Source organism: Poromitra crassiceps (assembly GCF_964638095.1).
Source record: "Poromitra crassiceps genome assembly, chromosome: 9".
Taxonomy (NCBI): Eukaryota; Metazoa; Chordata; class Actinopteri; order Beryciformes; family Melamphaidae; genus Poromitra; species Poromitra crassiceps.
In genome coordinates, this window is record NC_139630.1 from 45,793,905 (window position 1) to 45,807,951 (window position 14,047).

A 14,047-nucleotide genomic window follows, 5' to 3' on the forward strand; every position below is an offset into this window, starting at 1 on the left:
ACACACACACAGCTGAGCCAGCCAGCTAGCTGCCTGGAGGAGAACTGAAGAATAACTTAAATGTGATTTAATTAATCGTGTATGAATGAATCCATGGTAGGCAATGTAAAATAAATAGCCTATATCTAAATATATATAGCTCAGGTGTCTCTGAACCCCGGAAAATAGGCCAATGTGAATTGTGTGTGTGTGTGTGTGTGTGTGTGTGTGTGTGTGTGTGTGTGTGTGTGTGTGTGTGTGAATTGCCTGCATGCTCTCGTTTCTTCTTCTAAAGGTGCAAAAACGTTAGGAAAGCAGTCTGTGATGCCAGATGAACGATTCACCACATTCATTAGACACGTTTGCTTTGCATGCAAAACATGCTTTGCAATCCGAATGAATTCACACTGTCTCCTACTAAATATGGTGCACATTGGCTGATAAATCATTAGACGTTATTCAATGTAGGCCAAGTAAAAAAATCCTATTTGCAAAGCCATGTTTTGCAGCAGGGATTTAGATGACTGAGATCAAACTTGTTATGGGCTGTTTCATGTTGATTTGTATACAGCCTTTTTAAAAGAACAGAATAAGTTACTCGTGTTGTGAGCAGTAAGCTACAAGTTGAACTTGCTTGATCATTTCATCATACATTTTGAGGCAATTGCAGAGCACAGCCTGTATTTTAGCTATATAGCCATGCACCTGCAAATGACTCCAAAACAAAAAACACAGAACAACTGTTTGAAAGTTGTTTAAGAGTGTTGCCTATATGCATCTAAAGATTAAAGATGGGAAATGAGTGGATATGTTGCTGTGTATAAATATTTTACCTTGTAAAACTCTGAAAGTTTGTTTAATAATAATAATAATGACAACAAATAAATAAATAAATAAATAAATAAATAAATAAATAAATAAATAAATAAACAAACAAACAAACAAACACAAACAAACAAACAAATAAATAACTTTCTTGGACATGAAAGTTTCTGGTTTCACATGTCTGGACTTTTTAATGTATTAGGATTGATTTTCTGTTTGTTTGGAAAAAATTGAATGAATATGTAGGATCAAACATTTTAACTTCCCTGATAAATATTTCTGGTCTTCAGTTATCCTTTTTTTAAATGAAAAACAAACATTTATGTGTATCCAACTTAGATTGAATCAAGATAGATAGTTTTATTTCCTCTTAAAATGGTCTATAAAGTGCATTTTTTAAAAGTTATTATCAGTTATATTAACATGTTTTCAATATGTGTGTAGTTTCATTTTTAATACAATTGTGAAATAATTCAAGTTTTCAATAACTTTCATTTGAAGCTATATGTCTCATGCATGAAAATACAAGCTGTTGAAGTTCTTAATTTAATCCATTTAAAATGCAAACGAAAGAAATAAATTGTTTCATGTAATTATAATAATCTAAAGATCCTTTATAAGAATGCTCCCTTTTAATTTAAAAACCCTTTCACTGCAAGATTTTATATACATGACACAATACATTTAGCTCAGTATATTGCTTTTAATTAGCAAAGCAGTCTGAATTATTTATCTTGCAGATTTCACTTTCCAATGCTCATGTTGTGTTAGTCCAGTGTTTTAGTTTGTGTTACTGCTGCCAACTTATTTCAGGTATCTTCAAGTGAAAAATATGTTAATGTCAGTGTATCTTTTGTTCACAGAGGGGGAGAAAACCTCATACAAAGAGAGAAATGAGAATGAAATTGTGATTGATGATGAAGAAACAGAAATTACAAAAGGATTCAAACAACTTGAAACTAATTCCTGTTTTGTAATTTGAACACACACTGTAGCATTAAACTAGTAAACAAATGGTGCTATTTATTATTCAATGATTGTTGTTCATTAGGCTAGAAAATGTATTTGGAAGGTAAAAAGTTAGCTGGTTGTTGCTTTATATGTAAAGTAATAAAGGCATCCAACTTGATTGAAAATGTTTGTTTTATTGTTTATATATTTAATCTAGCTAATAAGCCTCCAGTGAATTTCGATTCCATGGCATCATTTTGACACAGAAATACTTTAAAATTGTAGATATTTCACTTTGAAGTTTAACAATTAAAAATCATTCACTGGATTAACCAAATGTGATCATTTCTACCTTGAAAAAACATGACAGATTGACAGTAGAAAACTTGTAAGACAGAACATGCATGTTGAGCTGCAGCCACATGGGGCCTCTCTCTGTCTGTCTGTCAGACCACCCTCATGTTCTTCTGCCTGCTGCTACACGTGCTGCTCATTTACAGAGTGACCTACCGCCCCCTGCTGGATGACCTGGCACACACACACACCACGAGCTACTTTGTTTAGATGCAGAATGAAGAAGGGGAGATGTGTGTTGTTCATGTAATCAATGTTGTATTGAATATTCATGAGGAAAATCAAATCTTGTTTTATTAATGTGTCATGTGTTGCAAAGCACTGGCATATAAAAAATGAAACTACCTTTCAATAAAGTATGGGTACAGTATAGGGGGCAGGGGAGGGGCTCACAACTAACAAGCATGGCCAATCTGTCGCTTTATATCCAAACTCTACAAACATTAGTTTCCCCCCTGAACAAATGAGAATGATAATCTGCTGTTTAAAAAGTTGTTTATTGTAGTTGTGGCATTATTTTTGTTCCCTTTAAAAAGGTAAACAATCAGCACATGTCAAGAGGTAGAAATCAACATCAATCTGAAGGATATGTGGGGATTGACATTTAAACTCACTCTCTCACTCACACACAGAGACACACACACACACAAATGAAAATGTTTTTGCATTTCCCCCCACAAACCGTCATTTTGCAGTATGATCATTTGCACAATACTGTCTACTTAAAGTTCCACATGCTGAAATCATCCGACAGCCTCTGCGATGTCCTCGCATGAAAAATAAATAGTCTGCGTGTCGGAGCACCCATGGGAGACTTACACTCCCCAATGTAGACTTTTCATAATGCTTTTAATTGAACGGTCCTTCACTACTTTGACTTCGTGGCTAGAATGACCGATTGGCTGATTACAGTAACTGTGAAGGTAGCTGCCCCCTTTAGACGGGACTCCCTAAAAACACAGCATTTCATGCCTTACGTCCTGCGTCACAGTGTTGTGTGCCTGATGCGCATTCCCATCGACTGGCATTGGGTCATCTCATCACTTTTTCATGACTTTTACGAATCAAATAAAAATAAAAACACATAAAATGCTGTGTTTTTAGTTGAGTCTGCCCTTTAGACACCCATCTCATTGATGGTGTAGTCATTCTTTATTGGATAAGGACTACAAACATGGAGTACAGCAGAGGGTATGGTTAGCTATAAGTGCTGCATGTTGGCTTGTAGTAGTGTGCAAGTGCAGCAGCAGCGATCCTGATGAGAGTCTGTGTCCTAACGGGGCCACGCAGAGAGAGAGGGAGGGATTGATGAGGGTGGGCAGAAACAGAGAGAGGTGACTGGGTAAACTATGTGAAAAATACAGAGGAAGAGTGGAGCATGTGAAGGAGAACCATACACTGTAAAAAGAGATTGACGGAGTGAGTGTGACATCATGCATTGGCTTGTGGACTCCCGTATCGAAGCCTCTAGTTTGGCATTTTGGCTGCTGCCATCTTGGTTTTTTTTAGCCAGAGGTGATACAGTATATATAGCCAGAGGTGATATATATAGCCAGAGGTATATATATAGCCAGAGGTATATACATAGCCAGAGGTGATATATATAGCCAGAGGTATATATATAGCCAGAGGTATATATATAGCCAGAGGTGATATATATAGCCAGAGGTATATATATAGCCAGAGGTAATATATATAGCCAGAGGTGAGATATATAGCCAGAGGTATATATATAGCCAGAGGTGATATATATAGCCAGAGGTGATATATATAGCCACAGGCATATATTAGTAGCCATATTTGGACGAGAGGGGGTTTCCCAGAGCCGCAATGCTGCCTGCTATATTGGTCCGTGATGGGTAAGCTGCGCAATCACTGGACAGGCAACGTGTCAATCATGCCAAAAACATAGTCTTTTTTTATCTTCTATTTTACTCTAAACGGGTGAGTTATATACAAATTCATCCCACGTACAGTTGTCATGAAAGGTACAATTAATTATAGAGACCTAAACTGTTTTTTGAACCAGGCTGTAAACAAGGGGGTGAATGAGGATTTACTCGCTAGTTTTTGGTACTTCCACATTGGCCTCAACAAAACTGCCCCCTCGAGAAGAACATGCATACCAGGCCACGGTTAAAAGACCGCCGTAGATCGTGTGCCCAGTGTGTTGAAACTGAAAGTTTGAAAAAGGTGTGTGAACTGGCTGGTGTGAAAAGTATCCCGAGGAAGATTTGGGGTAAAAGGACAAGGGAGGAGAGCAGAAAAGAACGGGGGGGGGGGGGGGGGGGGGGGGGGGGGGGGGGGGATACAAAAGAAAGGGACTGGGTGGGTGGGCGCTTGGGCGGGAGGGGGAGAGGTGGGGCTAGTGGACCCAGGAGATGTTGAGGCAGCGGGCGATGAAAGCGTAGGTGTCAGACACCTCCTGGATGACCTTGCTGGTGGGCTTGCCGGCGCCGTGGCCTGACTTGGTGTCCACATGGATGAAGAGCGGGTTGGTCTGCTTGGGGCTGCGGCCCACCACGTGCTGCAGAGTGGCCATGTACTTGAGCGAGTGCAGCGGCACCACGCGGTCGTCGTGGTCACCCGTCAGCAGCAGCAGCGACGGGTACTGCACGCCATCGCCCTCTGGGACGCGCACGTTGTGGAGGGGTGAGTACCTGGCGAGAGGAGGGAGGAGAGGGGAGGGGGGAGAAGAGGAGAGTGAATGTCAACAGGCCGCATGTTGGGACGGTAGAGTGTCTCCTCCTCACCTAGCACAACACTGCCACAAATTCTCAATAGAACATTTAAATATATGTTAGGATTTAGACTAATTCTCCCCAAAATATAAACAAGTGTAGTTCAAATAGAGTGTTTCCCATAGAATGTTTGGCAGCTGTCGGAGTAATTTTGGTTTTGACACCCAGATTCACTCCTGGACCCATAGAGGATCAGTTGCAGTGTTTAGACCGTTTAGGAACGGCTCTTATTTGGATATTTACATCATGGTATATAGACTGTTATTGCAATTTTAAAGTCGAACTGAACCTGTTGGTCACGCGCATCGCAGTCCGTTTCAGACTGAAAACATAACGTCTGAGATCACAGGTTGAGAGACGGGTCATAGTAATATGTCGATGATTTTATTTGACAATTCTGGGGACTGGATTGGGCTTTGGCCAATCCTGGCGTGTTCCGCCTGCAAATCGAGTGGGATTCAGCGTGTTGTGTCGCTCTCCTCGGGAAGAGCCTGCTGACGCGAGGTTAGTGGCTGAGTGGAGCTCAGCGAGCCGCAGGCAGCCAGCTGGCTTCGTGTTGCCGAGCAGAGAGTGCAGCCCGTTGGCTTGGAATCTCCGAGGTGCGACCCCTGACAACCAGCAGGCTCTCAAGCACGCGCCTTTATCACTGCTGTAAATACGATATTCCTGGAATGCGCGTTTTAACGAGCCAGTTACATTTCTTTGCATTCTTAGACATTACCGTTTTTGTTTTTTGTTCATGTTTCATACAATTGGCCAAGTTAGTAGTTAGTTTATGGGACAGGAATTCTGCCAGATGACAGGCACTAGGCGCCATTTTCTCTTTCTTTTGGAAGAGAAAATTATCCTGAAATGAAGATTTGATTGATAGCTGCCATGTCGTGATATGATTGGTTGAAATGGGGTAGAAATTTGATAGTACTAGGTGACGTCAGCAAACTGTAGATTACTCTTATCAATGAAATCTTGAAAAATGAACTTTTGATGTGAAAAAGTGTGAAAAACTAAAGAAATTAGATTTTTGTGATTTTTTTGTCATACATTATTAAATAGGTGCACTGCATACCCAGGTATTTTAACTAAAAGAAAAGAAAAGTCATTTTTAGGTTCAGCTCGACTTTAAGCTTTATTATCTTGGATAGGCTGAGCAATGAGGGCAAATTAAGTGGCATTTTTCAAACTGCGGGGGCAACTGCTGCTGAATAAACTTAAAATAAAATCATGGTAATATTTTGTACAAGAAACAAATCTATTTTCCAAACACCCAAATTATAATACTCAAATGATTCCCAATCGCCACAGCTACAACTAAAGAGGAAACGCTTGGTTGGGCATGTCAGTTCATATGAAGCCTTCACATTAGACACACTGTAAAAGGTTCAGCACGTACTTGATGAGCCAGTCGAATTGCTCTTTGATTGCTGAACAGCCGAAGTCGGTGGTCCAGGCGTGGCCGATGGTGAACTTGTGGAACTTCAGCATGTCCATGACACCCACCTGGGCGACGGCACAGCCAAACAGCTCGGGCCTCTGGTTCACACACGCCGCTGGGAGACAAACACACACCAGCTTATGATTCTGATATATTCTATAGAAAATGGCTCCAGGGTTGTGTAGCATGGGATGTTCCTGGGCCGGTGCTGTACGGACCTACGAGCAGGCCGCCGTTGGAGCCTCCGTTGATGGTGAGCTTGGAAGGGGAGGTGTATCCCTCCTTGATGAGATACTCCGCTGCACACTGGAAGTCTGTGAAGCAGTTCTGCTTGTTGGCCAGCATGCCAGCTAGAGGAAAAAAACACACGGGGAGGTATGAAAATGAGGGGTTTGCACTGTATTATTTTAGACAACGGTGAAAACGTATTATTAAAATAGTTTGTCTTTTTGTGCACTCTGGTTGAGCAAGGGTTGATAACTATCATCAATCATAAATATCTTTTATGCCTCTGTCACTATGAAAGACTTGTTGAGGGCGCCCCCACCTGCTTTCCTTTTGATCACTTTGTGTATTTGAAAACTCCACGCCTGCTGCTAAATACTAGGATTGAAGGAGAGCACACCAGTCATCTGTTTTTTGGGAAACTGATGAACTCATGGAGAATGAAGAGTAAATTCTGAGTGTGTGATGCGGAGTGTGTGCATGTTCACTGAAAGCTGAAATATAATCACACCGTGACGATACATGACAGCTTGTAGCATTCATGTTTACCTTGCTTACCAAGCCAAGGGTTGAGGTTAGAGGACCACAAGCAGACAGACTTGACACAGTTACCTAGTTTTTGTTGTCATTTGTCAGCAATCATATCTGAAGAGAGGAAACACTCACCAGTACTTCTGAAGCAGGTCCAAGAAATGTTCTGATTATGTCGGCATCACTTACTGTATGCATCCTTGTTTATTCTTTTAAGTTTTAAGTGGCCTCACCTTTGTGCCAGGTCTCCCCATACTCCCCTCCTCCTCGGATGTTGGCGACGGCCAGGACGCCCCCCAGGTGCCGGACGAAGATGAGGCGCGACACGCTGAAGCTGGGGGTGATGGAGATGTTGAAGCCCCCGTAGCCGTACAGGAAGGCCGGGTGGGAGCCGTCCATCTTGATGCCCTTCTTGTGGACGATGAACATGGGGATCTCAGTGCCGTCCTTGCTGGGGTAGAAGATCTGGCGGGCGGAGGGAGAGAGACAGACCAGACCGGGGTCGCGATCAGGAAAAGAAAAGGGACTGGAGAAGGGCCAGGGGAGGGCAGGGAAACAGTGATCTCCCATTAGATATGAATGGGAGCTGAGAGTTTAAAAAAATCCTCAGCGAGAGGAAAAGAAACCCTGTCTCCATTGCTGTGACTATTTTCACGTTCACCGACATGAACCTACCCCCCACCCCTCCCCCATCATACGTCACTTTAAAGCCATCTTCTGATTCGTGTGTGACTGCACTTTAGATTTTTTGTGATTTTGTCTTTATGTATTTTTTTGTCTCCTGACTCTTGATGTGGCCGCAACGCTGCATACTTACTGTAAGTATGCAGCGTTGCGGTCACATCAAGAGTGACTAAGTTACACTAAGTCAAATTCTGTAATCTGATTATCTACTGTGGCAATATCTACTGTGGCAATAAAAGTGATTCTGATTTGACCAAGTTGTTTCTGGACTGAATGTCACCAATAGGAGCATAAATGACCGTGACTGACTCACTGTAGGATTATATTGTACTTCCAGAACCCAGAATGCTGTATCATGTCACATGTCATGGGAACATGGAATTTCATAGTGAGAAGGTGCATGAGGGTCTGGAGTCGAAGAACATGATTTCACCAATTCTCAAGCACCACGAGTCACGCATCACTGGACTGAGAGGGATTTATTCTAGTCCACCACACATCTCAGCTGATTTTTCTCCCGACAAACAAAATACCTCTTTAATACATTGGGTCAATACTTGAAAGGCTGGGTCAAGGTTGGGTACTCAAGCAAAGCCAATTTACTCACACCAGTTACAAACAAGTCATTGGAAAAGGTGTAGACTTTCAAATAGCTATAAGCAACAATGATCAGGAACATACAAAACACAGGAAAACAGTATTAGAAATAAACAGAAAATGTGTGTGTATATAAAAACCCTTATAAGTCACACCCCTGATTGTAGTTACCTGGGTGGTCTGGTAGTCGGAGGTATTGAAGCCTTTGACGGTGACCTCTCTGAAGACATGGGGCTGCAGAGGCTCTTTGGTCAGGTCGCAGTGGTAAATGATGGCTGGATGAGAGAAGAGGGAGAATCATCATCTTAGCGTCTGCATTTTTCCATGTGTGGGAAAGGATGTTTTCCTGATCTCCACTCTGTTCTTTTGTTCCCACATAGGACAGAAAGACGACATAATGATCTGGGTTCGAGACACAGAGACGGATGGGAAAACTGTTGTATCGAGTTAAAGGGATTGTCTGAGCCAGTCAATATGTCTGGATTCTGTTCAAGACGCATGCAAACCAGAGAGTATACAAAAACCAGAGAGTAGTGAGCACGGTTGCATGCAGAATGTGAAAAACATGCCATATGGAAATTCTAGCATACTACTTCCACAACATATTGAAGTCCAGCGTTAGTGTCACACTGTTGCCATTTTCTGTGATTAATTTGACCATCGTATAATGTTACACTATTGTCAGTAGTTGTTTTTATACAGCTAAATTTCACATTTTCTTCCCTACACAATTCAGAGAATTTTCGAGAGCAGAATGTTATGGTCAGGTTTCAATGTGAAGTATGCCGATAGTGGTATATAACTGTAGATGGTCTACTAGACAAAACATGTAGCACAGACAGCACCCTGGGATTTCAGTACACATTGGACAAAACATGTAATGTTTAATTAATGATTTCAAATTCAATACTCAAACGGCTCACAAGCGCTGCACCCAGTTCTAGCCGAGTGACCGGTACCTGGTGAGAGGAAGGAGGTGAAGTAGTAGAAGATCTCTGAGTCCCTCTTGCGGCCGGTGAAGCCGACCACGGAGCCCACCTCCAGGTGGAAGGTCCTCAGCTCCTCCCCCGAACTCAGGCGGTACATCTTCAGGACGTTCTTCACGTCGTGGAGGAAACACACAAACAGGTAGCTGGAGTACGTGCAGGTGGCAAACACTGCAGAAGGGTGGAAATTTAAGGGACGATGGGAAAGAGGCAGGGACAGGGAAAGAAGGCAAAAATAGTCAAACGACCCGGGAATGAAGCATCTGACAAAATGCGGGGAGTGAAATATAGTGATAATGCACCCTGGAGCTGTAAACACAGCCAACAAAATAAAGTGAAACATTTAGCATCAACTGACTAACTTACACTAAAAAGCCCAGAGATCTCCAGTAGCTCTAGACCAGTGCTGACCAATTTGGGGCCCGCGGGCCAAGCTCTGTTTGTTTTGGCCCGTTTTCGGGTGTCTGAATGTGGCTGCGGATACTGTGTTCACTCCTGAGATTACATCCCTGCAAATTGTCATGGCAAATTGTTTACAAAAGATGGACAATAAAGCTGATTTTCAAAGTACCTTGAGGATTTTTCAAGTTGTGAATTAAGTCAAATTTCCCTCTTGATTACAAAGGTGGAAAATACAACTGTTTTTAACTGGGTGTTTACTGATTAAATGTTTAAGCTCCCCACAAATGCAGATGTTTTTTTAAATATATATAACCAATTGCAAATTATTACAATTACCAAACAGATAAAAAGTAGATTATTATATTGAAATGTTATTTTAGATTTAGAATGTTAATTTTCTATAAAACACAATACATTTTAATGTAATTCCACATAACGTTTATTTTTGGCCCTCGGCCCTCCACCCAGATTGAGTTTTGGCCCTTCATGGGAAAGAATTTGGACACCCCTGCTCTAGACAGTCTACTTATTTATTGTTTTTATGTTTACTATGGTTTGATGTAGATTATGTCTCACACGCCAACACCCAATTTGTATTCTCAGGTGAAGCTGGAGACAATTTTCCACCTACTCTATTCTATCAATATGGTCGGTGTGCGCGATGCCGCGGCTCACCGATAACGTCCTTGTCATGCTGAGGGATGAGCTCCTTCCAGTTGCTCTGAGCGGGGGAGGCGAAGTCGATGTTGATGAGGCGGTAGCGCGGAGCTTCCAGGTTGGTCTTGAACGTGAACACCGTGTCTTCGTTCGTCACGTACTCGTACTCTGCGTCAAAGTTGTCGATCAGCTTCACCCACGGCAAAAGACCTGGTGATGAGGGGAGTAATTCAGTGAAAGAATAAAGATGCACGGTCGTATTTGGAAGGCACTCCCACAAAGTAATGAACAGGCAAAAATAAAATAACTATTAATACATGATAATAAGGACAACAGTGGGTAAATACAAGCATGAAACGTATAAACAAATAAACAAGCCCAGCATACCTGTGATACCCTGAGGGGTGGTCTCGAGGTCGCAGTACCACAATCTGTTGACCGGATCACAACCTTCTCTGATGGACAGCAGCACATAGCGCCCATCATCTGATACCTAGCACAATTTATTTATTATTATTTTTTTGTTACTAATGTTTTTATGTTTAGGAGCATGCACTGATAAAACAATTGAATTAACAATTATAGGACTTGAGTATACCTCAGCTCCACTCATCCACTTGTCGTGTTCTGGGAACTCGGCGCACAGGCAATCCTGGGACTGAGGAGTCCCCAAAACGTGGAAGTACAGCTTCTGGTGCAGGTTGCAGGAGGTCTCAGTGCCTAAGAGAGAACAGCAACTACACATTTGAGTTTTATTAATGCCCCCTAGTGGTGATTAAAAAAAACGAATCTGTCGTGATGAGGGAAGGAGGAAGATGTAGAGGGCGAGTGTAGATTGTGGAGAAAATATTAATCCTTTTAATTTATTTATTTGATATAAAAGGGAGTAAGTGGGCTCTGTCTCTGTTTTTGGTCACGTTTTTGGTCCCACTGATGATGTCACAATGTCTTAAATCATCAGTGATGTCACTCGAGCAATTGTGATGTCTGCCATGATGTGACTCGGACACTTCATCAGTGATGCGAAGTTGAGAAATTGTGCGCCGCGCATGCCAATAGAGCAGGAGAGGCCACGCAGCAGCCGAGCTGCGGGCGAGCCCACGCAGCTCGTAGGGGTCTCGTCATAGACGCTGGGGTAGCTGGCTGGGGGCGTGGTCAGGGTGGGGTGTGCATGTGAGCAGAGGAAGACAAAACACACATCCATCATGAGAGGAAAATAGAAGTGTGTGTGTGTGAACCTCTTTTTCCCCCATTTCTTCTTCAAAATCTTTACTTAAAAGTCCATGTTTTAAGTATAGATTAATTAATTTCCTCTAATTTGAGGGAACGTTCAGCCTTAAGCTCTCTGGGGATTATTCCACCTCTCTTTTCCACGTATTATGTTTTATTGTAGCGGGGGGTACGCTGCTTACCATCGCTCTTGCCCTCCTGGTCGGGGTAGGAGTTGTAGAAAAGACCCTTCCCGTCGTGGGTCCAGGACATGCAGCTGAACTTGACTCGCTTCAGGCGGTCGTCCAGAGGCACGGCCCCTTCAACCCGCAGGAAGCGGATCTCCACCCAGTCCGAACCACTGGCACTGGTGCCGTACGCCAGGTACTCCCCGTCCTCAGAGAACGCATAACCTTGGAGGAATTAAAGGAACACAAACAGAGCATGAGCAGACAGACCAAGGAAAGTTGCCATTCTTTATTTCGCCATCTGTCAGTGTGGACACTATAAATAGCAGTCTATTTGTGGAGACAAAGGCATCAGATATCAAAGACTCTGCAGTTTAACAATATGAATCACAGTTGCTAGGAATTTGTTGCAGCACACTCACAATAATAACACAGTGCTGTGTCCTTTACAATCGATAATCGAATTAATTTTTGGTCAATCTTACAGCCAGGTGAAATGTATCCCCTCATACAATCCTCTACCACCAACAACAAGGCAAGGCCAGGCAGTTAATACATATGTCCAGAGCAACATAAAAATGCAAAAAGTTTAAAAATAAAATCTATAAGTAGAAACAAAAATGAAATAAATTGCTAGTGATTTGACTTTGAAAGAGCTTGGAATGCCTAACACGTATGTACTGACAACAGACTTTGTTCGTACCTCGCAGGGCAACCGTCCCATCTTCAGAGAAGGTGTTTGGATCCAAGAAGACTCTAGGATCTGCATCCAGGCTCTCCTGCACATACATCACACTCTGGTTCTGGAGGCCTGTGTTGTAGAAGTGAAAATACCTGTGAACGGGGAGGAGAATTCCTTAATTCTTTGAAAACAAGCGACAGTTTATTAAGTTATCAGAAAATGTATACATTTCTTTGAGTGCTGAATCCTGGCAAACTAGATCCCAGGGTTTTGAACAGCCTTGAGACACCTTGTGGCTAAAATGACACCATAGTGACCAGGTAATATTTTGACTCTGGCAGCAACACTCACTAGACAATCAAATGTCCAAGAAACAAAACAAACATATCTCTGTTCCTCTCAGCTTTGTGTCCATGTTCACTTGTATGTGAGGAGAACACAAAGGTCTAAAACCTGGTTGTGTTGCCACACCTCCCGTCTCACCTGCTACCCCTCTTGAAGGGACAGCTGTACTTGGGGTAGTCGTAAAGCTCGGTCATCCGTTCCTTGAACAGGTCTCGCACCTCACAGTGCTCCAGATACGGCAACGTCAGCTGGTTCTGTGCATTGACAAAAGCCTGGAGGAACAAGACACGATACGACCACACTAACTTATTAGAAACAAACTTCAGTATAGTATATTTTAAGCAGTTGACTTTGGCCACTTTGGATGAGTCGATACAGTAAGTAAGTATCCTCAAAGTGTCCTCCTCACATTGCAACAATGTAATTTGACCAGGCTATGGTAACTAGATGGAGAGCGTTTACTTGTGTCTTTTCACTGTCAGGGTCCTCCAGCCAGCTGTATGGGTCCGGTATCTTGTTGCCATGGTAGTCATCCACCTGAGACAGATACAAGGTTGCAGATTAAAGTGTGAATTAGCTAGGTGTGGCATCATCCTAAAAACACAACGGACCTACTCTTTTAGCAAGCTAGCAACGTTACGCCCAAGTTGGGTAACGACCAAAGTCACAAAGTAAAGATTATCAAGCTTTAAATGGTACCTTTAATAAAGTTACAGATAGATGGGAAAAGCTGCCCATGCATTGTCAACAACGGCAGTCTAGGTTGACAGATGTTGGGCTAACGTTAGCTAAGCTAACTAGCATGCTAACAAAGCAGACGTTCATGTCAATGAATGAAAAGCATGATTAAGCATCCCGGCTTGTTAGCACGCTAGGCTAGTTAGCTAGCATCCGTTTACTTACCACTGCCTCGTCACGGTAAATCTGTGGATACTGGAAAGACATTTTGGAGGTCAGTTTTCGGGTATTCCGTAACTGAAAAAGTTGTTCCAAAGACTGAAATATTGGTTTTGAAATGACCCTCGGGATCCTACAAAACATCAACTTGTAGACTGAAGCTTTGCAGAGAAGATCTCTCTCTGGTTACACACAGTCAACAAACACTTTGAAAAGCATGAACGATGGCTGCGGTATGGTCGCTCTAAATTATAGAGCGCCCTCTGTTGGCAATGGTGAAAACGATTAGACTGGTGAGATGATTCATGTAGTAGGATACCCCCTACCAAACAGAAAATAATGTTTTGGAACTAAAAGCACTG

At 42.5% G+C, this 14,047-nt stretch overlaps 1 protein-coding gene across 1 annotated transcript; it reads right to left on the reverse strand.

Annotated features, from left to right (window-relative positions):
• Positions 1-4,441: 4,441 nt before the first annotated feature.
• Positions 4,442-13,829, reverse strand: prep (prolyl endopeptidase; the record flags this gene model as incomplete). The annotated part of the gene is made up of 14 exons (XM_083642571.1): positions 4,442-4,769; positions 6,241-6,397; positions 6,501-6,632; positions 7,272-7,503; positions 8,491-8,594; positions 9,279-9,476; positions 10,383-10,574; positions 10,752-10,857; positions 10,963-11,084; positions 11,777-11,986; positions 12,465-12,595; positions 12,927-13,060; positions 13,251-13,325; positions 13,692-13,829. The coding sequence occupies 14 exons, from the start codon at positions 13,827-13,829 to the stop codon at positions 4,475-4,477; spliced, it is 2,226 nt and encodes a 741-aa protein (XP_083498697.1). The 3' UTR covers positions 4,442-4,474.
• Positions 13,830-14,047: the final 218 nt, after the last annotated feature.